The sequence below is a fragment of the Rhamphochromis longiceps genome, linkage group LG4, assembly GCF_057381845.1.
Source record: "Rhamphochromis longiceps isolate RC_006_pf linkage group LG4, R_longiceps_female_GT1.1, whole genome shotgun sequence".
Taxonomy (NCBI): Eukaryota; Metazoa; Chordata; class Actinopteri; order Cichliformes; family Cichlidae; genus Rhamphochromis; species Rhamphochromis longiceps.
The window spans coordinates 14,630,266-14,651,965 of record NC_140560.1 but is presented as its reverse complement, the minus strand read 5'-3'; the positions used below and the strand labels follow the sequence as shown (position 1 = coordinate 14,651,965).

Sequence of the window (21,700 nt, the reverse complement as noted above, 5' to 3'; positions counted from 1 at the left end):
AGCAAGACCAAATAGTAGTGAATTTTTTTTTTATAGAAAGTTATTTTATTACAAATAAGAAAGAACACTGTATGAAGTTTTCCTTTTCCAACCAACAGGATTATTTATGGCTGTATTCAGTTGTATTTTTCCTGGTTGTGAATCCATTTAAGTACACTTTGTCAGTTTGCCCATACTGGAATAAGCAGCAGTAGAATATGAAGTCTGAAGTTCAGAGATAAAACTTTTCCTCACCTCCATAAAGTCTTTCCTCTGGATGGAAGAGTGCAGAGCTGCTGGTAAAGACTGACCGCATATCTGATCCCAGTTCTGCAGAGGAAGCAATCTTACACTTAGGACACAAAGCTGGAAGCTCCTCAAACACTTACACATTTTTATAAACCTCTATATAAAAAAGAAAAAAAGTGTAGTACATTAACGCTGTCTTTCTTTATAAACCTTTGATCAGTGTTGAGCACAAACTTCTACCTTCTTGTCTGTGAGTTTCTTGCCGGGGTTCGTCTCCTCTGGATGATAGAACCAGTTGACCCTGACCACCATGTTGCTGCCCCAGGACTCCCACATGCTCTGGATGCGACCGATGAAGGGCAGGTTGGGGCGGCCGGCGGACAGGAACACTGCACAGTCCCCGATGCGGATCATTTCTCTGCCACGCACAATGGCTTTGTAGAAGAGCTTCTTTGCCTTGCCCTTCATACCGCGTCTCTGGAGGGGCCACAAAGGACATGTTGGTCACAGAGTGAAAAGAGCGATATCTACATTTCATTAATTTTTTTCCTACATGATAGAAAAAGATTTTTCTCCTCACCTGAGTGGGTTTCCCAAACCACTTCCAGAGCTGTCGTGCAGGAAGGAAAGCTGAAATTTTGGGCCTGTTCTCCACACTTGGAAGCCTCTGACGTTTAGCCAGCTCCTTAGTCGTGGGAAGGTGGACCCCCTCTCTCCTCTTTGGCCTCCCCGCTTTCCCCTCTCCTCCACTGGGCTTTGGTTTTGGAGGACGACCCCTTTGTCCGGAGCCCTTTCCGGTGGCTGGCTTAGCCGGTTTAGAGGGAGCAGGAGCAGCAGCTGTTGGAGAGGTTGAAGGGGAGGGAGACTGCGGTGGTGGAGACAGTTCTTCCTCCTCCATTTTCACCTCAACCTCTTTCTTCACCTCCTCTTCCTCCTCTTCTTCTTCTTTTGCTTCTTCTTTAGGTTTATCTTGTTCTGGAGGCTTCTGGACTGAGGCTGGTGGAGGTGTAGGAGTCCTCTCTTCATCTGAGCTGCAGGAGTCGTCGTCAGTCGACGAAGATGATGATGAAGATGACGATGAGGAAGAAGATGAGGAAGAACCAGAGCAGGATGAAGACGATGAAGAGCAGCTTGAGGTGCATTTCTTCTTCTTCTTCTTGATTTTCCCTTTCTCTCCTTCTTCCTCCGAGTCTGAGCTGCTGCTGCTCTGAGATTCCTCTTTCATCTTTCTTCCCTCCCTCTTCTCCACCTCCTTTTTCTCCTCCTTTTTACCTTTCTCCTCTCTTGTGTCCACCTCCTGTCCTCTACCTCCACGACTGTCTGCCTTCTCCTTAGCCATCATTGGAGCTTTGTAGGTTGAGTCCTTGTCTGGCACACCAGTCTCACTACCCGGAGCTCTCACTTTAGGCTTTAGTAGCTTTTGATTGGCTGTGGCTGTGCTAATGGGGGTGTGGTCTCGCCTAACTTCACGACCTTCCAGCAACATCAGAGCCTTCGTCTTCTTAGTTTTAGGGGAGGTGACTCCTTCGTGGTCAAGCTTCACGAGGGGCTCTGCGGAGAGAGACTTCCGCCTCACATCACCCTGCCCAGAGCTGGTCTTGGGCCTGGAGATGGAGCTCGGCCTGGACGACAGCTGGTCGGACGGCATCTTGATTTTAGGTCTGGGAGCCGAGGATGACGATATTGAAGATGATGATGAAGGTCTGGGAGTCAGAGAAGAGCTGGTTTTGCCTGCTGACAGCCTAGAAATGGGGCTGGGCATGAGTCCCGAGCTTAGGCTGGGTCTAGAGCTGCTGTGATGGTCTGAGGAGGGTTTGGTTTTAGGCGAGGAACTAGAAGTAGGTCTGGGTGTGGATGACGCAGCAGGCTTGGATGCAGTAGACGAAGCAGTTATACTGGGCCTAGACATTGGCCTGTTTGCAGTAGGACTGACATTGCTGTTATTCTCCCTCTCTCTGCGCTGGCTGTTGTACGAGCTGAGGTTTGGCTCGCTGTACAGATCCACAGTCAGGACCTTACCGTAGGTGGAGGGGTAGAGCGAGGGAGGGAGAGAACGAGCTGCTTTAGAAGCTGGAGGCTGCGCCGGACTGCTCTTCCTGGGCACTGGACTGGAAAGCGTAGGGCTGCTTGTTGGGGATGTAGCGGAGCTCTTTCGGCCTGGTTTTGTTTGGGTTCCCAGTGTTGGCCGGGATGCAGGGCGGGGTTTCTCCTGAGCTGGTTTCTGGACAGAGGAGGGTCGCTCCTGGGCGGGCTTGGCTGGAGCCTGGGGTCTTTCAACTGGCTGGGTGGAGGAAGGTGGAGGATCAGCTTTCTCCCGACCGTCTGAGTTCATGGAGCTCTCTGTGGGGAAAAGAGGAAAAACAATACAAATGTAATTTTATTTCCTGCTTTACTCCGCATTTGCTGACATTTCCATTGTGTGGCTTCGTGACTTTTGTGGTCTGCAGCTCGTCATGCTGAGCAGAGTAGACAGATCAGCAAGCAAACGTTTCTAAAATGAAAATATTACATCTAAGAACTGCTTACCCAGTCAAAACGTGGCAGCGTCAGCAAATCGGACAAGCGGTGTGCTTTTTATTACAGTTAAAGCTACGGGCTGCTAGCTTCACAGAACAGCACAGCAGCAGTTTGAGTAAATTCATTAAACTGACATCAGAGATGACACACATGGTCAAACTAGAGATGTCTGACACTTCTGAACCTCAAGCTATTTTTGCTGGTTCTGTTGTTTTAAAAACGTGACTCATCGAAAGTGGCCTCTCTCATAAATGCAGAAAGAAACCACACAGAAGTGTTTCTGTTATTATCTCTGATAAACAAAAAGTCTCAAGCATGTAAAAATGTACGCAGAGACATTCAGCTTTGGGAATAAAAGTTTTCTATCAGAGTAAAGCAGAAAGTTGAGGAGTTCGAGACAATGTGATGGTATTAGTACTTTGTTTGGCTCACCTGGTTTGGGTTTGGGTTTGCGACCAGGTTTTCCCTTGATCTTGGGTGTGGTCTCCTCTGGCTTTGCTCCCGCCTCTTTACCCTCTTTGCTGCATTTGCGGACCCTCCTCCTGGAACAGCTGGCCACGAGCAGAGCCGGGGATGGTTCGGCACCTTTACAGAAGAAGACAAGGGTTTAAAGTTTGTGCTTTTCACACTTTTAATAATGAATGCAGGAGATTTCAGGGGGCTGGGGGCTCATGTTGGTTGTCTGCAATGTGCAAACTGGGCTAAGATGTTTAGGATACTGTTATGTATGAGCATACACTCTACTGTCTTCATCCCCTCAGGAAGTGTTGGAAGCACCTTGCTTATTACAAGTTCCCAAAGAGAAACACGGGGATTAGGACTCAGTGATCATTAAATATGTTCAGTTTTTTTAGGGAGCAATGTGCTTCATGGTCCCCGTTTTTCTCACTGCTCCCCTTTACTCCCCCTTCTCATTCTCCAAGACTAATCTGAGTGTCTCTGGTGCTAAACCTTTCACACTGTGTTGTGTGCATATTTCGTGCTCACAGTGGATCTTGTAGTCTGGCGGCAGCAGTCTGATGTGTGAGAGAGGGATGCGGCCCGTGTCGCCATCGTCAAACTCCACCGTGATGAGATCGTCATTCTCATCGATGTCTGAACTTCCTGTTTGGAAGAAACGAAAATGCGCAGGTCAGCAGGAACGATTGTATCTGGTTAGATTAGATTAAAAAGGGCTGATGTAGCATGTTTCGATCTGAAGTCAAGAACAGAATCCAGACCAGTTACGTTTCCTTTACAATCTCCAAGACAGTAACATCCCTACAATGAAAGTGCAGCTCTGCTAAGATCGTTTGCATTTGTTTGTGCTGCTGGCAACAATGTAACTTGCTTATGAATCCTATCATTGAAGTGGTGGCTGTTTGTGCTCTTGTCGCACCGTTGACAACAGTGCCGGGGTAAAGACAGCGGTACTGCTGGCTCCAGTAGGCAGCGATGCGGGTGCCCTCAGGGAGATAGCGCACGGATGGAGGCTTCACATCAATGATCTGTACACACAGAAGTAGGAACTCTTATATGACAAGCTAAAGCATCAAACTATTTCATACTTCCCTTTGCATATGAACACAATACTTTTATTTTTGCTACTCTTTACACCTCACATATTTCACATAGATACTCACAGCCTCCTGGAGTAGTTGTTCCAAGCAGTAGATGTGCGGTCGGTTTCCTCGCTCCCCCTCCACCACCACACTGTATCTGTGGGAAAAGGGGAGTTGGTCAAAAGCTTGGGGTCATCGAGCAAGGGTCATTGCTTTAAACAACACTGTCAGACAGTCTCCTGAGCCACAGCAGCGTTCTTGGTAGTGTGAGTGGTCTCTTTGTCAGAACCAGAGCTTAGGCCATATCTTGATAGAGCTTGAAGTGTAGCAGATAGAGGAACCCACTCTCTTTACTATTGTTTTCACTTTGTGTGAGTGTCATTGTGGCAAAATGTGGTTTTGGTGGTACTTATTTGTAGCAAGAACAACCACAGGGTCAAAAATATCTGTCTAACATAACCATACAGGATCCAAATTAACACAGATGTGAAATTTCATGTCGACAGTGGGAGTGGGTCAAAAACTCATCAGTGAAATGTCATGTTTAATGTTTTCCTTTTTCCATGTTTGTGTGAATGCATGTGTGTGGTTAAAGCAGGGGCTGTCAAACATAAGGCCTGAGGGCAAAAATTGGCCTGGTAAAGATCCCAATTCGGGCCACTGGACGACTTTGGAAAACGTGATGGACAGCATGAACTTTTAGGCTTTTCTTGTGTTTACAACTTTTACTGAGAAAGCTCGCTTCAAACTTTTATGCTAAGCTAAGAAGGTGTTCAAACGTGTCACATGTTTTTCCCTCTACTTACAAGTCTGCTAATGCGTACTCACATGTCAGGGGAGTGTACAGTGTTCACATGTCCTGCGTACAGTAGCTGGTCGTCCATCGGGATCAATACTCTGAGTCCGTCCACCAGAGAGTCCTTATCTAGCACACACTGCACTGGAGCTGAACACAACACCACCCCAAACAGTAATAAATATACATGCTATCATTTTAGCATGTGTGACAATCTGAGGTTCGAGTCTGCGGGCACTGACCGGGAGTCGAGGCACTCTCTGACACACTGCTGCTTCGTGCTGGGAGGAGTTCGTCCTCGCTGAAGCTGCTGTCTTGGTTGTGTTCGAAGTCTTCGTCTGCCGCCATGCTCTCCATCAGCCGGCTCACCGCACCCCTGGAAGGCTGCAACACAAACAAGCAGATTTGATTAGATTCCCAAAAAACCGTGATGATGTTATTTTCCTTACAATCAAATTATTGTGGAACAAGAGTGATTCCCCCTGCGACACAGTGGCTTTTCTACTTAATGTTGACTTGTGGCACTCCACCAAATCACCAGGCTGACACACCACAAATGAACTTTTCACACACAAACAGTAGCATATTACAACACTTATGCTGTCGAATAAACGATCTCCACCAGCACAAAGAGCCCTGCACACACTTCTGCTTCCTTTTCCAAGGCAAACTCAAGTTTTGTCTGGCGGCAGATGGTGAGAAATACAACACTTTGGCAGAAATCACACAATTAGGTTTACTCTTTCCCCTCAGTAACAAAACAAAAGTGTTAAATCCAACACAAGCTATTAGTTTGTTTCTGAAGACCTTTTGATACTGTACACACACACACACACACACACACACACACACACACACACACACACACACACACACACACGCCAAGCCTCAAAGTACCTTTTGCACTATTAGGTCCAATAACTTTAAAGATCTGGCTTTGTCCTTGTCAGCATAATTAAGTTTGCATCTTTGCAGCAAATTTATCATCATACTGACCTCTCTGGCTTTGGTCTTGGGTTTTGGTTGACTCTTACGTGCCAGGCTGAGGCTCAGCGGTGCAGGGCTGTCTGTGACTGGACTGCACAGAGTGGACGGGCTCACAGGCAGAGGAGAGTCCTTCAGCTTCTTTTTCTGTTTTTACAACACAGTTAAAAACATGCATATGAATAAATTATGTCACCGAGGCTCTGTTGGGCAGAATCACATTGTGTACACACACACACACACACACACACACGGAGGGGAGGGGTGCATCCAAGCCGCCTGCAGTCGTCCTTTCTTGTCAGCAACACGCCACAGACAGCAGGGGAGTGCTGCAATGACTGAAGTAAAGGAAACCCTGCTGGCACTCTGACATACACTCCTAAACACACACACTAGCAAACATTGCAATAGAAAAAAGGATGCGAGGGAGCAGGAGTCTGAACAAGGGGGCGAAAAGATAGTAGAAAAGATGTGGAGTGAGAAGAGAGGGGGAAAAGGTGTGATTTTGCTATTCAGTCTGAGCCGGTAACAGCTCAGTGACTTCTTGACATACTTTCACCACGTCTTTCCCGTCTCTGCTGGGCTGAGTGGGCTTCGGTCTGGAGACGGCCTTCGGTGTGAGCGGTGGGGCTGAGCTGGTGGAGGAGGACGAGGAGCTCTGACTGGTGGAAGGGGTGGAGGCTGAAACCGTGGCATCGTGGAGAAAAATCCTCTCGCTGCGTCGGCGGTTCCAGCCCTCATCCTCGCTGAAACCTCCGAACCCAGAGCTGCTGGCGAGGTCTAAACTAAATCTCCGGGGTGAGCGAGGCGTAGGGCGTAATTTGGGCAGAGGTTTGCGTTTGACTTGCAGCGCCTCGTCTCGCTTGGTGGGGCTACTCTGGTCAACGCGGCGGGTCGCTGGTGGCAAAAGGGGGAGCTCGGGGGCGGAGCGTTTTCCGTGCAGCAGAGAAGGGAACTTCCTTAACCGCACGTCCGAGCCAGAGTCTGACCACTCGCACTCTGTTGAACCTGTAGGAGGTGAGGAGAGGGTCATATGATGGTAAAAACTCTTCCTATGTATCTCTCGCACATGCATAAAACTAGACTCCTCCCATAAACATCCAGTCATTAACGAACTGAAGTGGTAGATTGCCTGAAATCAATAACTCTGTGAATAGGAGTATTGATCAGTTTGAAACTAATACATAATTCAAGGGTGAATCGTTACACACACCCTTGCTGTGACAATTAGAAATGAATTAAAATTTAACTTTCAATCAATAAGAAAATCCTGAACGAATGCTCAGGTGGTGAATCTGCTCAACCACAAAAAAACCACAATAGAGTTAAAGGCCATCGGGGGAATGTGTGAAATCAGTTTAAGCAGAGTGAACCGGGTCTGTCTGCATTAAAACAAAAGGAGAGAGAAGGCACATCAGTTCACAGCTCATTTGTGTGTAAGATCTTTTACCCAGAGTGCTTTGCCTGCTGCAGTGTTTGCTGTCGTGGTGGAGGCTCAAAGAGGCCGAGCTGACAGGGAGCGCACTCGCCGCAAACCTGGCCAGCAGACCCAGCCCGCTCTCCTCACAACCGGGGTCGTTGTCTGAATCCGACTCTTCCTCGTCCTCGGAGGTTTCTGCATCAGAGAAAAGATTTCCAGCTCAGAGACAAATGTGTTCACGGCAGGAGGTCTGGACCAAAGGTCAGATCGCTTCCTACTGTTGCAGAGAGAGTGCACCACAGAGAGGGCTAATTAACAAAAGAAATAACACCGCTATTGCAGCAGCCCGGATCTTTAACTATGTGTCTACACAAGTACACATAAACACACACACACGTGTAGGCGGGAGAGAAACAACAGTGGAGAGAGAGGAGATCCACTGTCTGAACTGCCGCAGCCCGCCTTTATGTAAAGCTGCACGAGAAAGCAACAGCAAGAAAAATCAACCATAAACATGCATCTGAGCCCCACACACACACACACACACACACACACACACCACAGCTGATTTCAGAGGACGTTATATTGACTTACACTGGAAATCTCGTATAACCTTAGCTGTAGCTTGCCTGAACCTAATCCCAACCTAAACCTATCCTGAAAACATCACTTTACTTTCAAATGTATTCATTGCATCATGAGGTCCCATTAAGTAGTTATGTCCCCATAATGTAAGTGGTGAAACAGATTAAGGTCCCCACAAAGTCAGTAAGACCCGCGTGAGCTGACTGGGATATTATTTATTATTGGAAAAATAAAAACACTCAAAAACATCATGGAAATAAAATAAAAGCTGCTCCTCCTCCTCTGGCAAGCCAGAAGAGCACACAAAGAGACACACACACTCAGAGTGTAGCATAGTGGCTGTTAGCTGCATGTAGCTGGCAGTTAGCAGTTCATGAACAGAGGGGGTTAGTGTTAACATGGAGGGTGGATACACAGTACATTTAAGAGCTGTAAAATTATTAAAAGGCTATAACTTTGGGATTTAAGTGATGCTAAAGCACAGAACTATAAAAAAAAATGTTAGGGAAAGGAAACTCATCACTAGGCTGAAAATCAAGTGGTTCTGGATTTTTGTGTTCAAAGCCTCAGTTCTAAGAAGAATCAGAGGTGACTGTGCTGTCAGGTTTCCCTGGAGCATACCTGCCGGTCACTGCAGGGTTTTAAGGCTTTAACCCCAATTAATTGTACAGTTTACTTTCACTGCAGCTCGAGACAAGAATGAAAACATTTAAAGACTTGTTTCGAGGCTCTAACAGTTACTTTTAGGAACCAAATCTGGTGCACATGTTGTACTGTGAATCCACGGTGCGTTAACAGTAGCAGACAGACGTTAGGACAAGCAGGCACTGAGAGGACAGCCCTGTGAGGCCCCTTATGTGGTTTAATTATCCATGGTTATATCCTCTGTTCCAAACCAACACCAAATGTGTCTCTTTAAACTTTTACAAGCCATCAGTAGACATTAACTTGGTAGGTGGGGGTAACCATGGCTACCGCTAGAGCTCCAAATTGTGTGAACAATAAAAAAAAAAAAAACTAAAAAAAAAACAAACCCCTCCCCCCCAAAAAGTTAATATTCTCTGTAGGCATTTCAATTTCAGCATAGTCCATGTTAGTCAATAATAAAATTGAGGGAGGGGCACATCCTACTTACAGAGCAGGTGACAGGGGTGTGGCCTCAGACAGGGTGGGGCAGGGCAGCGCAGCGGCGAGAGCCTAGCCGTAACGTAGCCTGGCCTTAGCCCAGTATAGCTTAAGCAAAGCTTTAGCCACAGCGCAGAATGGCCATGGCGCGGTAGTGTAGGCTCAAGGCTGCGCTAGTCCTCGCCAAGCTTCTGTAATGTCGCAGTAGCAGCAGCACAAGCACATGGAACAGGCTGAGACACTTAAAAGCATCATGAGTAGGGCAGGAAGGGGATGGGGGTGGGGGTCAAAGGTGAGAGGACAGAGCAAGGTGTCGGAGACAGCAACGTAAAGGGAAAAGGGTTATTTGAAGGTTTAGTAGACACACAGGAGGAGCTCTATTGTCCAAATATCCCAAAATCACTCTTGGGTCATTTTTCCCCCAAAAACGTCAAACACCAGGCCACATGCTCAAGAAGCGTTAGTCTAAAAACAAAAGTGAAGCACGACAACTAACACTAGCATTACACATCTATTTTATGACCGTTTAAAAGCGCAGCAAGGAAATTATCTGTCCAAACAGACTGGGCTCTGTGTGCTCTGAATTCATCTTCTAGCTTTCCAAGTGTGAACCCTTAAGCAGAACAGCCATTTTCCAGCTATCCACAGGGATATTTGACGAACAAAGCACTTCAAAGGATGTGTGAGGTGCACTTGGGCAGCTGGACGTACTGACAGAGACGGACAGACAGATGAAGCAGACACAAGGACCACGGCGCTTTGCATTCTGTAGCAATCAAATCAACACCTTTAATAAAGCTTATAGATGTCAAACTGCAATACAATTTTATGAGGGGGCGAAAAATTCACAATTCACAAAATGTTCAATGTACAAATGCTACAAAACAGTTTGCAATCCAGGCATTAAAAAACACCGTAGAAATAAGTAAACATTTGTTTTAAAAAAATATGGCAACTCTGCAGAGAGGCCAGCAGCGAGAGAGGTAGAGATCGTCAAGCAAAAGCACAGTCTTAATAAAAAAAACCCAAAAAAAGCTGCCTTAGTGAAGACCAAACTAAGACACAAGCTCTAAGACACAGTGATGTCTGACTCGACAGCAAGCGGCGAATAGCTCTAAGATTTGGTCAGTAACCTTGGTCGAAGGAGTCGTCAGAGGAGCTGAGGCCCGCTTCCTCCAGCAGTAGGGATAAGTGCTTGTGTTTCTTCTTCAGAGATTTCTCACTGGATAGCAGGGATGTCGGCGATGAAGTAGACCGCCTCTTCCTGGGCAGGCTGCCGTGGGAGCGCGTCCCTGAGAGAGGGGGCCAGCCCCCTCGAGCAGAAGTGTGCTCCTCTGAATCGGAGTCTGGTGTGGAGAGAGTGCGGTTAATCATTCATGAGGTCATGAGGATGGAAACAAAGACTCAGACACAAAGAGAGTTTCCGCTTGGTTTCAATATCACAGCCTCACAGAGATTAATGTTTTATTTTCTAAACTAATGCAGCAAAGCCCAGCATATCTGGAACTAGTCAGCCGCAGATAATCTAACTTTCTACACCATCTAACCAACGAGCATGTGTCAAGAAAATGGGGGAAAATGCAAGAAAGCAAATCATTGCCAGACAAAAAAAGACAAGATTAGTGAGTGACCAAGCAGGTCACCCAGAAACTGATCCACATGTGCACCTTTAAATTGCTCTCAGTGGTTCTGATGCACTTTATCTGTGGAAGTCTTGCACATGCAAATCTAATTCCCACCACTTCAGACCCAACTCCCATCTCTACAGCACTTTTCTGTGTGCTGAAGCCAGTGACTGACAAATGTAAAATGACGTAAGTGGCATAAAACATGAGTATGTGCTGCACTTTTAATTTTCCAAGTCTAACCATGAATTATATAAAAGGTGACACTGTATCAGCATTAGCTAAAAGTAGGTCACTCTATAACTCAGGCTGTGTTGACAGTTGGGGAAAAGACACATGAAGCTACTTTTTGTCTCCAGGTACTCACTGTTAGAGCAGCTGCTGAGCTCTGATCTCATGGGAGAGAACAAAGCTGTCTTCTTCTGACCTTTCACTTTCCGGGCAGCGTCTGAAGCAGAAGCCTCGGAAGCCATCTTGTGTTTTCCTGCTTTGACCGAGGAGTGGATTCCTCTCTCCTTGAGTCGACTTTCCACAGACTTGCTCTTCGACTTCTCCGATTTCGTGCTGGAGGTGAATTTGCGTGATGCGCCGAGAGAGCCGAGCTGCGAGAGAGAGAGCGCTCTGTCGAGGTCTGACGCCAGCTGCTCCTGCTCACATAGGAGGCCGCGCTTTGCCTTTAGCACCTAAGACCATCACCATAGACTCATCATTAATTATACGAGACCAGTCTCATTACCCTACTGCCAAAAAAAATACACTTCCAGGTAGCCTACCTCCAGCGGATGACTGGTAGATGGCTCCGTGTCATTCCAGCTCTTCTTCTTTTTCTTCTTTTTCACTTTCAAGCCTCCACTTCCTGCCTCTGTCTCCTCTTCTTCTCTGGACACCCGGAACTTCTTCCTTTGTCCTTCCCCTGCTTCAGAATCCTCCGAGTATTGCACCGCCCTACCCACCCTGGGACAGAAATATCCACCTTTGCTGAATATGCATATAGAAAAGCATGCATAAAGGAGAACAAACGGCAAAAGCCAGCAGCAGATTACATTTGTGGGTTCACTCACTTTCCAGGCCTGCTGTCCAGTTTGGTAGGTGTGGCCAAGTGTTTCCTCTTTCTAGGTCGCCCCCTACCCCGTCTGGTCAGACTGCGCCTCTCATCTTCCTGCAGCTGGCGCTCACTGACACAACAAAACAATTTTAAGCGTGTGTTAGTCCAGGAGTGGAGGCATGGAAGCATTTTTCGCACTTTTGTGATTATTTCGCGTAGTAGTGACTCTTACAGCAAGTGTGCAAGCAGTGTTAAAAAAAAATTACCGCTTGTCTCTGCGTCTCTGGAGCTTGCTGAGCTCTCTCTGCTTCTCTTTATAAGTCTTCTGCAGCTCAGCCAAGCGGACACGGAGTTCCACTTCCATTGTGTCCAACACATCCAGAGGCAGTTTACTGTACAGCTGCAAAGAGAGGCAACGAGGTGAGAAACATTTCCTAAACCGGCTCATTTTCAATTGTGGGCCACACGTTTCTTGATCTTACCGGCTCCTCTTTCCTCTGCCGCCAGCTGTACTTCTTGTTGGGGTCCAGCGTTCTGGGCAGATCAATGTGGGATTGTTTCTCTATGGCCTCCAGAAGGATTTGTTTGCTTGCTTCAAGAAGACAGTCTAGACCCTCTAATGTCACATCTGGATGGGATGCAGAAAAAACTAAAATTAGAGGAGTTCATAAATATAAATAGCTGTTTATTACATCTGTTAGAAACTGCTTACCTTGCTCCTTATGGCTGTTTTCTAACTCTTGCTGAGCCATTTGGCTAAGCAGGGCCATCCCCTCCAGCGCCACCATCTCCATAGGTCCTGCAGTGCTGCAGCTTTCAATCTGTGGTATGAGTGTTGGGGCAGGTGGGGTGATGGATAGAGGATGGACGATCTCACTAGCTGTCAATAAGGCGAGCATCCCTGCCATGGGATCTTCTGAACTGATGACAAGTGGAAGTGGAGAGGTAGGGGCAGGAAGTGGATAGAGAGGAGGATCAACCAGACTTTCTTTTGGACTCGGAGCATCCAAGATGACTGGACTGTCTGGCTGTTCCTGTTCACATGAAGCGCTGGTGGTTTGATCTAGTGATGCACATGTCTGAGACAGTTCTTGTCTGTCTGAATCTGTGCTGATGCACTCTGCATAATGTGTTTGGTCTGGATCCTTTATGACCTTGGATTTAGGTTCAGCTTCTGTGAGTGTAGGAGGCTCAGAATATGCTGTCAGACATGAGTAAGCTGAAACTTCTATTTTGATTTGACCTTCTTCCTTCTCTTCCTCCCTGATTTCCAGCCCTCTGGCTCGTTGTGGTGGAGGACTAGGGACATGCAGAGGTAACGGTTGAGGCTGTGGCTTCGGGGGTTCCCTGTCGTCTTCATTGTCCTGGGTGACTTGGGCAGGACTACAGCTTTGCTGAAGAGGTCCGAGTGGCTCTGGTGTTATGTCAAGCTTTCCCTGCTCCACATCAGGTTCCTGTTTGAGGAAAGATGCCGACTTTGACTGCTCTAGCTTTTGAGGCATGATATCTGTGTCCAAAAGCCTTGAATGGAGATGGGCTGAGGGCAAAGGGGCAGCTAAAGCAGGAGAGCAGACACGACGGGGTGGGACAGCTTCTGCATTTTCCCCTGTGGGTGTTGGGATGTGATAAGGAGGAAAAGGTGAGCCAAATGGGGCCGTGATGGACTGGTAAGGATAACCTGGAGGGAGATCTGTCACAAAGGCAAACAAAAATATAAGTTAGAACTGCAAATTTGTCTGATATCAGGAGGTAGGTCTGATTAATTCATTGCTTAAGACACTTTATGTTTGGACTACCGTGAAATAAAAGTCTTATGTATCCACTCTAGCTGACATGATGATGAAAAGCAAAGATGGCTGCATTATACACTTGTTAGGTTGCTCCAGACTCACCGGCGTACATGCTTTGAAAGGGTGCAGAGGTCGGTTTCTGCCCCTCTCTCTGTTCCCTCTGTCCCACCTCCCCCTCTTCAGACATCTCTTGTTTAGGCCGCCGTGGCGAGGAAGGGGGGGGAGACGCTGAACGGGGTGAAGGCGGGTGAGGCAGGGGCTTCGGCGGAGACAGTACTCTCTGCCCACCTTCCTCTGACTTCAGTGTGATCACTGGAGAGGGGAGCCGAGGCAGCGGGGTTAGGGACGATGTCGACGGGGTTGGAGATCGAGAGGAAGGAGGAGGTTTGCGGGGATGCAGCACCGGTGAGGGAGACGGGGATGAAATTGAGGAGGGTCTGGGCTTTGAGTCAGTGTTACGCTTGTCTGCTTTGTCTTCCATCTCTGGCCGGTGCTCACTGGCCTTTAGGCGCTCCTACAACACAGGAGAGGAGATATTTCTGACAGACGCACGCACCGTGTGTGTATGATGTGACAGACTCAGGATATGAATTGTGGGATGTGCTTTGTTTAGACTTTCCTGGCTGTATTCTTTTGCAGCTGCAGGATATGGCTGTTTACTGATCTTTACTTTTTGGAAGCGCAATCAAAGCAGGGAACTAAAACCCTACTGCAAGCCAATCTAATATTGTTTTGCTGTGTTTATGCCTTTATGTCTACATACAGCTGGATTGTACAATGTGTAATATTCATGGAAATGTCTTTAAATATGGTGTTTGTTGACATGAAGGTGCTTAACAGCACAAAGTTCACTCACAGCTATCTGTGCATTCCTCTGTAGCTCCAGGACCTGCGCTGTGTGCTGCTGAATCATGAGTAGCTCGTGTTGTCGGAGGATTTGCTGCTGAGAGAGGAGCTGCAGCTGGGCCGCATGCTGCAAAGTGCTGGTTGTACCGTACACACCCGACCACACTGGGGCTCCACGCTCCAGTACATCACCACCTGCAGAACAGCAGCCAGAGCCATGAGGAGAAAGTAAAATTAAATGTCCATTCAAAGTTTCTGCTTTTTACAAAGCAGTTTTTTCCCCACTTACAAAAAGATTTTTTTGGATATTCTTAATTTGATAAAGAATTATTGGAACTTGGGTTTGTTTACTACTGTGATACTCCACGTCCTTTTTGTAGCTTTTGGGCACTGAGGAAACCAGCTGATGTAGTTTTAATATAAAAACTGTTGCCTTGTTGCATTGCTATAACTACCCCATGCACATTAGGTGTTACTCAACTGTAAAGGAAAACGACTGAAACTGAGTTGAGTATGTACAAGGGGAAAAGAAGTACAATGCACTGCTACAGGATCACAGATACAGGGTTTAGGGTGGCTTATGGTCAAAGAATAGCCTCAGCTGATGGCAATTTATAAAATGAAGCCAGAGAAACATGAGTGATTTTCCATTTTCATTTGTTTACAGAAAGTACAAACAGTAACATCTATCTGTATAAAAGTGGTACTCCTTTGTTTTCGCTCGAGCAAGGCGGAAGCCAACTTGCACTGACACTTTTACAAAGACAACAGCTTTCCTACCATAGTGTGGCAGGTGTTCGGATTGGATGACGATTAGCTGTCCAGACTGCGGATCTCTGGCAAACTGGTAGGGAGGGGGCATCGAGCCTGGCAGAGAGGGTGGGTAGCCTGGGGGGAGGGTCTGGTGGAGTGAAGAGGGACCCAGGCCTGAATAGGAGGGGGGGAGAATAAAAGGGTGAAAAAAAATGGAGGCAGAAGTGCGAAAAACGTCAGATGAAAAGAAGAGAAAGTCAACAGAAGCCAAACTGAATCCAACATTTACCCAGTGCTATTCTTCATTCAGTATTTATACTTGCAGTGAAAGCATAATGGAATCACATGTGGGAGCGTGCACTGAATTTAGCTGCTTGAGAGAGTATTTTGTTTTTGGGGGTTTTTTGTCCTCCGTGTCTAGACAGAGAAGGCCCTTTGGGAGCTTTGCATGACCATGTGTCTCAGTGTTGCATGTTTTTAAACCTTACATGCTTATGCAAGCATACACGTGAGTGAGTGAGTTTGCATCTCTGTGCTGTTATTTCTGGACAGTGTGCGTTGGAAGAAGGAGGTCTGGAATGTCCTGGAGAGACCAGGAATGTCTGCGGCACTTGACTCAACGGGGCTGCTGCTGATTGAACCGCTCGACGGACAGACAACACCAATCAGGAAAAGCCACGTGTGAAAAGCTAGACAAAGCATGTGTGCTCTACGTTTAGCACCAGGTGTTATAACGCTGACAGACAGTAAGATAGAAATGATTCTGAAAGTGCAAAAGCATACAGAGTTAAAACCGCTAATTCCTTTAACGGCGTGCTGTGCTATCTGTCCCACATCTGGGTGTCTCCTTCAGTGCTCAAGGAGCTTATTTAAAACTCCAACATGTAAGGTTTCCATCAAACAAAGCGACTGTAACACACGTAACATGTGTTTACCACTTTGTTTTTAATGCAAACAATAAGTAAACTAGGGCTTTCTGTATGATTACTTCCAAATAATCCGTTAAATAATTGTTTACTCTAAATAAATAAATGTTGAAACAACAGTCAAAATAAAAGCAGCACAATCAACAATGTGTCTTTATTAATTTTCTGCAGCTTGAATAAAAGATTCATTATTTCAGCTTTTGTTGACTTTTCTCTTGACATAAAGCACAAAATTATTAAAATCGCCAGTTACACAACTGAGTTCCTCAACGATGTTACGAGGGGTTTGAGGAAAAATCTAAAGTGTGAGACAAAAGCACATCTACATACTGTATGGAGAGCCAGAGAGCCAGACTGGGGGAGCTCCAGACCGGGGTATCCACGAGTGAGAGGTCAAAGTTGAGGGGTCAGGAGGCCATCGTCCTGCCCCTGCCAGAGCGGCCCCTCCAGTGACCACAAGGTTTGGGGTCATGAGGCTGGATGTCATCATACTGGGTGTCAAGCCGCTAGATAGTGGGGCAGGGTGCATCTGAGTAAACTCTGCAAGTTCCTTGGACTCTCTAAAAGGAAACAAAATCCGTTTAATAAAGGGACAACCCCTGAGAAATGAAGGCAGAGTGGAAATGCCAAAAACTTCAGTTTCAAGGACAGCTCCAAAAGAGTCAATCCCAGTGGACTCCCATAATGCATTCGACTTTACAGCAGAAAGAAACCAGTTTACAGTGTGCTACATAAACATTTTTAACCACGTTCATAACAACGGTACACAGTAAGATTTTGATTTTGTTCAGGCTTAAAATTTTGCATTAACAGGAACATGACTTCTTTGACAGACAGGTGGATGCAAACTGGCTACCTGCTCTGTGCTGTATCAGCGAATCTGAGTGGCTGAACTGGACCTCTTCACTAGCATTTTTACTGGAATTAAATCTGTGCTCCAGTTTTGGTGAGTAAAAATTCTAGTCCCTTATTTGTTCCTTCACAGGAATTAGCAGGAGTCTGTGTCGACTGTTCGGGATACAGCTCGTTAGCTGAGCTTGCTCATAAGTTTGAACTCTGCACTGCAAATATGGTCACATGTAGCACCAAACTCACAAAGTGGTGAAAACCACAGAGTTTAAGTCACAAAGCAACAGGTGACACAGTTGATTCTTCCACCCTTTATATACAGGCTACGATTTTAATTTAATATTGTTTAAAGAAGAGACCTGCAGGTGGCCCAATAGACTTGTTTAAACATGATTCATGACTAATGAGTAACTGGGTTACTAACAATAAAAAAAAATAATAAAATAAAAAAAATCAATAGCTGAATTACTTCCCCACCTGAGCACTTTCTCCTGCTCACGTTCGAGCCGGCCAGCCAGCAGTCTGTCATTGTGGTGGCGAGCACGGTCCTCTCCACGTTCTTCATCTACACATTCAGGAAGACGGGAAGAGAGAAAAGGATTCATCATCACATTTTCTTCGATACTACACCATAGAAGAAAATATGATGGGCTATAACAGCCATATTATGCTACCTGCTACAGTGCACTCTACTATTGGACATCTCTCTGGTCTATAGTAGGGATGAAAAAGGAAACTCTGGCAGGTTATAAAGTTGAGCACGATGGGTGACAACAGAGAACAGAAGGGGAAAAATACAAGGTGACAGCGACTAAAGGTGGCACAGCATGTCATAATGAGCAGAGAGGCTACAAAAAAAATCATTATGTTAAGCTTCATTCTCCAAACAGAGTGTGTGTGCACACAAACTGTACAAACACACACAGAAATGGAGCGACGGCTCTCACTCCAGCTGCCAGCTCGCATCAATTATTAGTCTAGTGCCGCAGGAGACACGTGAACCTGCCATCGCTGCCTTACTACTGCATACACAGGGCCTTAAACCCATCCTGCTTACTATGAGAGCCAACGGCAAAAGACTGAGGAGGAAGAAAAGAGGAGGAAGGGGAGCAGCACTCAAGCGGGCAACCCAAAATAAACATGAGGGTCTCCTCCTCTCTCCCATTAACCCTTTTCCATCTCATCAACGCTGACTGAGGGTCCCCAAGCAGCAGAAGGTTTTATACATGTGTGCCAAACCTTTCAGTCATGAGAGAGAGTGTGTGTGTGTGTGTGTGTGTGTGTGTGTGTGTGTGTGTGTGTGTGTGTGTGTGTGTGTGTGTGTGTGGCCTATAAAAGGACAAGAGACTTTAACAATCCCTGACATGCTCCACAGGAAAGGGTTCTACACTGTTACCAAGGTTACAAGGAGCCGGCCCCACATGCTATCCTTTCTGTATCAGGGATAAATACTGCGTGCCCCCTCTTCTTCCCCCACATTCCTCATTGCTGTGCTTCCATCTGTCTCATATTCTTCTTACTTTCCTGACACACTTTTCTCCTCCGGTCCATCAACCTATTGATAGATGGTCTCTCCTATCATTAGACCACTTCGTGCTTCCTTCCATTTACACATCCATCTATTTCCAGTGTAATTCTTCTGCTGTTTATTTAGAGCTCCTCCTAGCATGAGGGACTGAGGCTATTAGCAAATCAATCTGCTCAAGGAAGGAAATGACTAACTCCCCCCCCCCCTCCAATCGCAAACAGGGATGCACTGCATGTGCATCTACAGTAGCTCATAAATACACACAATTCCTAATATACACACAGTCACTCAAGACTGATCCATTGCTTAGCAACGCAGCCATGGTCTTATTGTAATTCAAGGCTTGTTTGTAGCTTTTAGCTGCGCTCTGTAATGACATGTTTAATGCAGAGGGGGGGAACGAGTGGAGAAAGAGTAGAGGGCCCAGAGGTGGGACAAGGGGGGAGTACCTCTACAAAACCCTTTTCTGAAAGGAAAGAAGGGTGGGGAGGCAGAGAGATATTCAACTCAATGAAAAGAGCAAGAGAGAGAGTGAGGCCGAGCTGTGGGAAGATAGAAAGAGCTCAATGACACACGGTGCTGAGAAAGAAACAGAAACAAGGAGATGGAGCGGGAGCACTGGAGCTGAATGACCTTGACGTCCAAGAATGGAGTGTAATATGGCAGGAATTGCAATGCAGCCAGCAGAGAGCCATTCAACAAAATACACCCTATGACATAATTAGTCAAATTGTGGGGGGGGGGAGTTGTTTTTAACCATTCAAATCATGTTGCACGCATGAACACCTCAGTGTCAAACAGGGGGCTGAGGAAATATGACTTTGAGGCGGGAGAAAATGAATCGTCTATTATTCATAGAAACCAAAATGAGGAATCATTTGCTCTTGGTTCATTTAACTGAAGGGATCTGTGTTCCCTGCAGAACAATTCAGAGAGAAGCCACAGTGGAGAGTTGAAAGCACAAGCACAAGCAAATACATTTGAACAATGTTCTAAGTACGCTTGATTTAACTTGCCAGTAACTTTAAAATATTGTGTTATCAGTTCAGTGAATGTGACTCCTGGAAGTATTTTAAAACCCACACTGAGTGCAATTTGCACTCAGATTTGTACGTCTATCAGTCACCAGGAAAAGAAAAAAAGAAAAAAAAAAGGAGTTTTTAGCTGAAGAAGACCAAAGAAGTACTGACCTTTAATAGCGGTTTGCAGCAGGGGTCTCTGTGTGTCTGAGCTCCCACTCGTCTGTTTACTGGTGGCCCCGCTGTCTCTCTGCCGAGCCACAGCAACAGCAATCCCAACCGGAGGGTGGCGCACCTCGCCCTCACCTTCCCGACCAAAGGAGCGGGCACTGTCGGGTCGCTCCTGTTCTCTCTTCAGCTGAGGCATCCTTAATGCTCCTGAACCACCGGAGCCAACTGCTATCCTATCCCTCTCCCTTTCTCGCTCTCTCTCTTTCTCCCTCTCCTTTTCCCTCTCGATTTCCATCCCAATGTTCCCCAATCCACCAAAGGGCCCTCTGCCGTCCGTGATGTTCCTGGAGGAACCAGGGCCATCAGCAGCAAAGTTTCCACTGTATTTGATCAGGCTCTGCATGGCCGAAACCTCTTTAGAATCCGAACCCAATCCCCCACCACGCTCTCCACCGCTGGAACCCCCTGGTCGGTAGAGTGCCGATGGGTCCAGGTAGCGTCTCTGACTACCCTCTTCGCTTGCACGCCCGTGTCCGTGCTGGGAGGAGTGTGTTTGGGGGGAATGGCTGTGGGTCGATTGTGTGTTGCTGTTGTGTCGATGGGATGTGTGAGGGGACTGTGACATTCGCGTGTGTGTCTGCTGGCTGTGGGGAGAAGAAAGCGTGTGTTGGGCTGCCAGAGCAGCCATGTGACTTGTAGCGTATTTGGTCACCGGACTGATAGGATTCCACTTGGGCTCTGCCGCAGATCGCTCTATGCCTAATCTGTTTGAGTGTTTAGAGATGTCCCTGGTTTCTGGGCTGAACCTTGATTGGATGGAGGAGAGGGATGTGTCCTGGCTTCGTTTACCAACGGAACCATTGGAACAAATCACAGAACCTTCCTCTCTTTGATTGCTTAAATCGCCTGAGTGGGAGAGCCGAGGATGCTCCATGAGGATCTTCTCATGAAACCTGTAGCTCTCCCTCTCTCTGTCCCGTTCATGCTCCACGTCTCTGTCACGCTCCCGTTCTCTGTCTCTGTGTTTGTTGTCGCGCGCTTGTGATGCTATCTGGATCGGCCCCGGCTGCTCATCATAAACCTCCACAGAAGGCACATACGTAGGTGCGCTTATGCGTTGCTCCCTGACAGACTCTCTGGTTGTGGAAAGGTGGGGTGCTCCAGCTGCTGAGGACTGGAGAGCAGGAGGAAGGACATAGGATATGTGGAGGGTTCCAGCTGACGTGGCTACAGAGTCATTCCTCCTATGTCTCTCTGAATGAGGGTTTGAGTTATTCGCATTAGAGTTATGGTGGAGTCGAGAGCCGCTATCCTCGTCCCGACTCCCTCTGTCTGGTTCTGGTCCATGAAACCTGCCTGTTCCTCCACCCCCACCAGGAGGGAAGGAGGTCTGTGGAGATGACAGCCTGGATCTGGGCTCCACTGTGGAAGGCTGGGAGTGTGACTTTTGCTGGTGTAGATGGAAGGACCAACCATCTCTGTCTCTTTCTGCGTCCCGGTCCTTTTCCTTCTCTCGTTCCCGTTCCCTGCCTACCCTGCGGTCCTCCTCACCTCTCCCGTCCTGTGTCAAGTCCACCACGCTCTGCGGCCGCTGCTCCTCTCTTGAACGTTCCCGCTCCCTTTCCCTGTCTCTATCCCTCTCTCCCCGATAAGACCTTTCCCTCACCCCTTCCCGGGATGTCCTCTGTGGGGGTGTGGAGCTGGACGGGGTATTGGAGGCAGCAGACGGGGGGTGGAGAGGTGACTGCCTCAGGGAGGATGGCAGGTAATATCCCTCTAGAAACACAACATAACACACAAGTCAGACAACACAAACAACCACACAGCATGCTGACAGATGATGAAACAGATGATGAAGGCAGAGTACAGCAGCATCCTGCAGCACTCAAGCAGAGGTGAAAAATAATAATAAATATTTATGTGTCAACTTGCCAAGAAAACGTAACAATGCA

At 47.1% G+C, this 21,700-nt stretch overlaps 1 protein-coding gene across 2 annotated transcripts in view; it reads right to left on the bottom strand.

The window, feature by feature from the left end:
- tnrc18 (trinucleotide repeat containing 18) overlaps positions 1-21,700 on the bottom strand; it is a 45,600-nt gene that overhangs the window by 4,679 nt on the left and 19,221 nt on the right. Inside the window, exons 5-29 of one of the 2 annotated variants that reach the window (XM_085403443.1) lie at positions 19,749-21,524; positions 17,508-17,595; positions 16,512-16,741; positions 15,283-15,429; positions 14,513-14,697; positions 13,759-14,170; positions 12,579-13,556; positions 12,349-12,494; positions 12,133-12,266; positions 11,883-11,996; positions 11,595-11,775; positions 11,189-11,504; positions 10,330-10,542; positions 7,517-7,681; positions 6,620-7,074; positions 6,079-6,213; positions 5,325-5,466; positions 5,115-5,232; positions 4,368-4,443; positions 4,072-4,232; positions 3,733-3,845; positions 3,178-3,330; positions 809-2,568; positions 469-705; positions 235-309 (exon numbers count right to left, since the gene is read on the bottom strand). In XM_085403443.1, the coding sequence (XP_085259569.1) occupies positions 235-309; positions 469-705; positions 809-2,568; positions 3,178-3,330; positions 3,733-3,845; positions 4,072-4,232; positions 4,368-4,443; positions 5,115-5,232; positions 5,325-5,466; positions 6,079-6,213; positions 6,620-7,074; positions 7,517-7,681; positions 10,330-10,542; positions 11,189-11,504; positions 11,595-11,775; positions 11,883-11,996; positions 12,133-12,266; positions 12,349-12,494; positions 12,579-13,556; positions 13,759-14,170; positions 14,513-14,697; positions 15,283-15,429; positions 16,512-16,741; positions 17,508-17,595; positions 19,749-21,524 (8,510 nt within the window). Of the gene's footprint in view, positions 1-234; positions 310-468; positions 706-808; positions 2,569-3,177; positions 3,331-3,732; positions 3,850-4,071; positions 4,233-4,367; positions 4,444-5,114; positions 5,233-5,324; positions 5,467-6,078; positions 6,214-6,619; positions 7,075-7,516; positions 7,682-10,329; positions 10,543-11,188; positions 11,505-11,594; positions 11,776-11,882; positions 11,997-12,132; positions 12,267-12,348; positions 12,495-12,578; positions 13,557-13,758; positions 14,171-14,512; positions 14,698-15,282; positions 15,430-16,511; positions 16,742-17,507; positions 17,596-19,748; positions 21,525-21,700 lie in introns of both variants that reach the window. The other variant, XM_085403445.1, reaches the window with a different exon arrangement.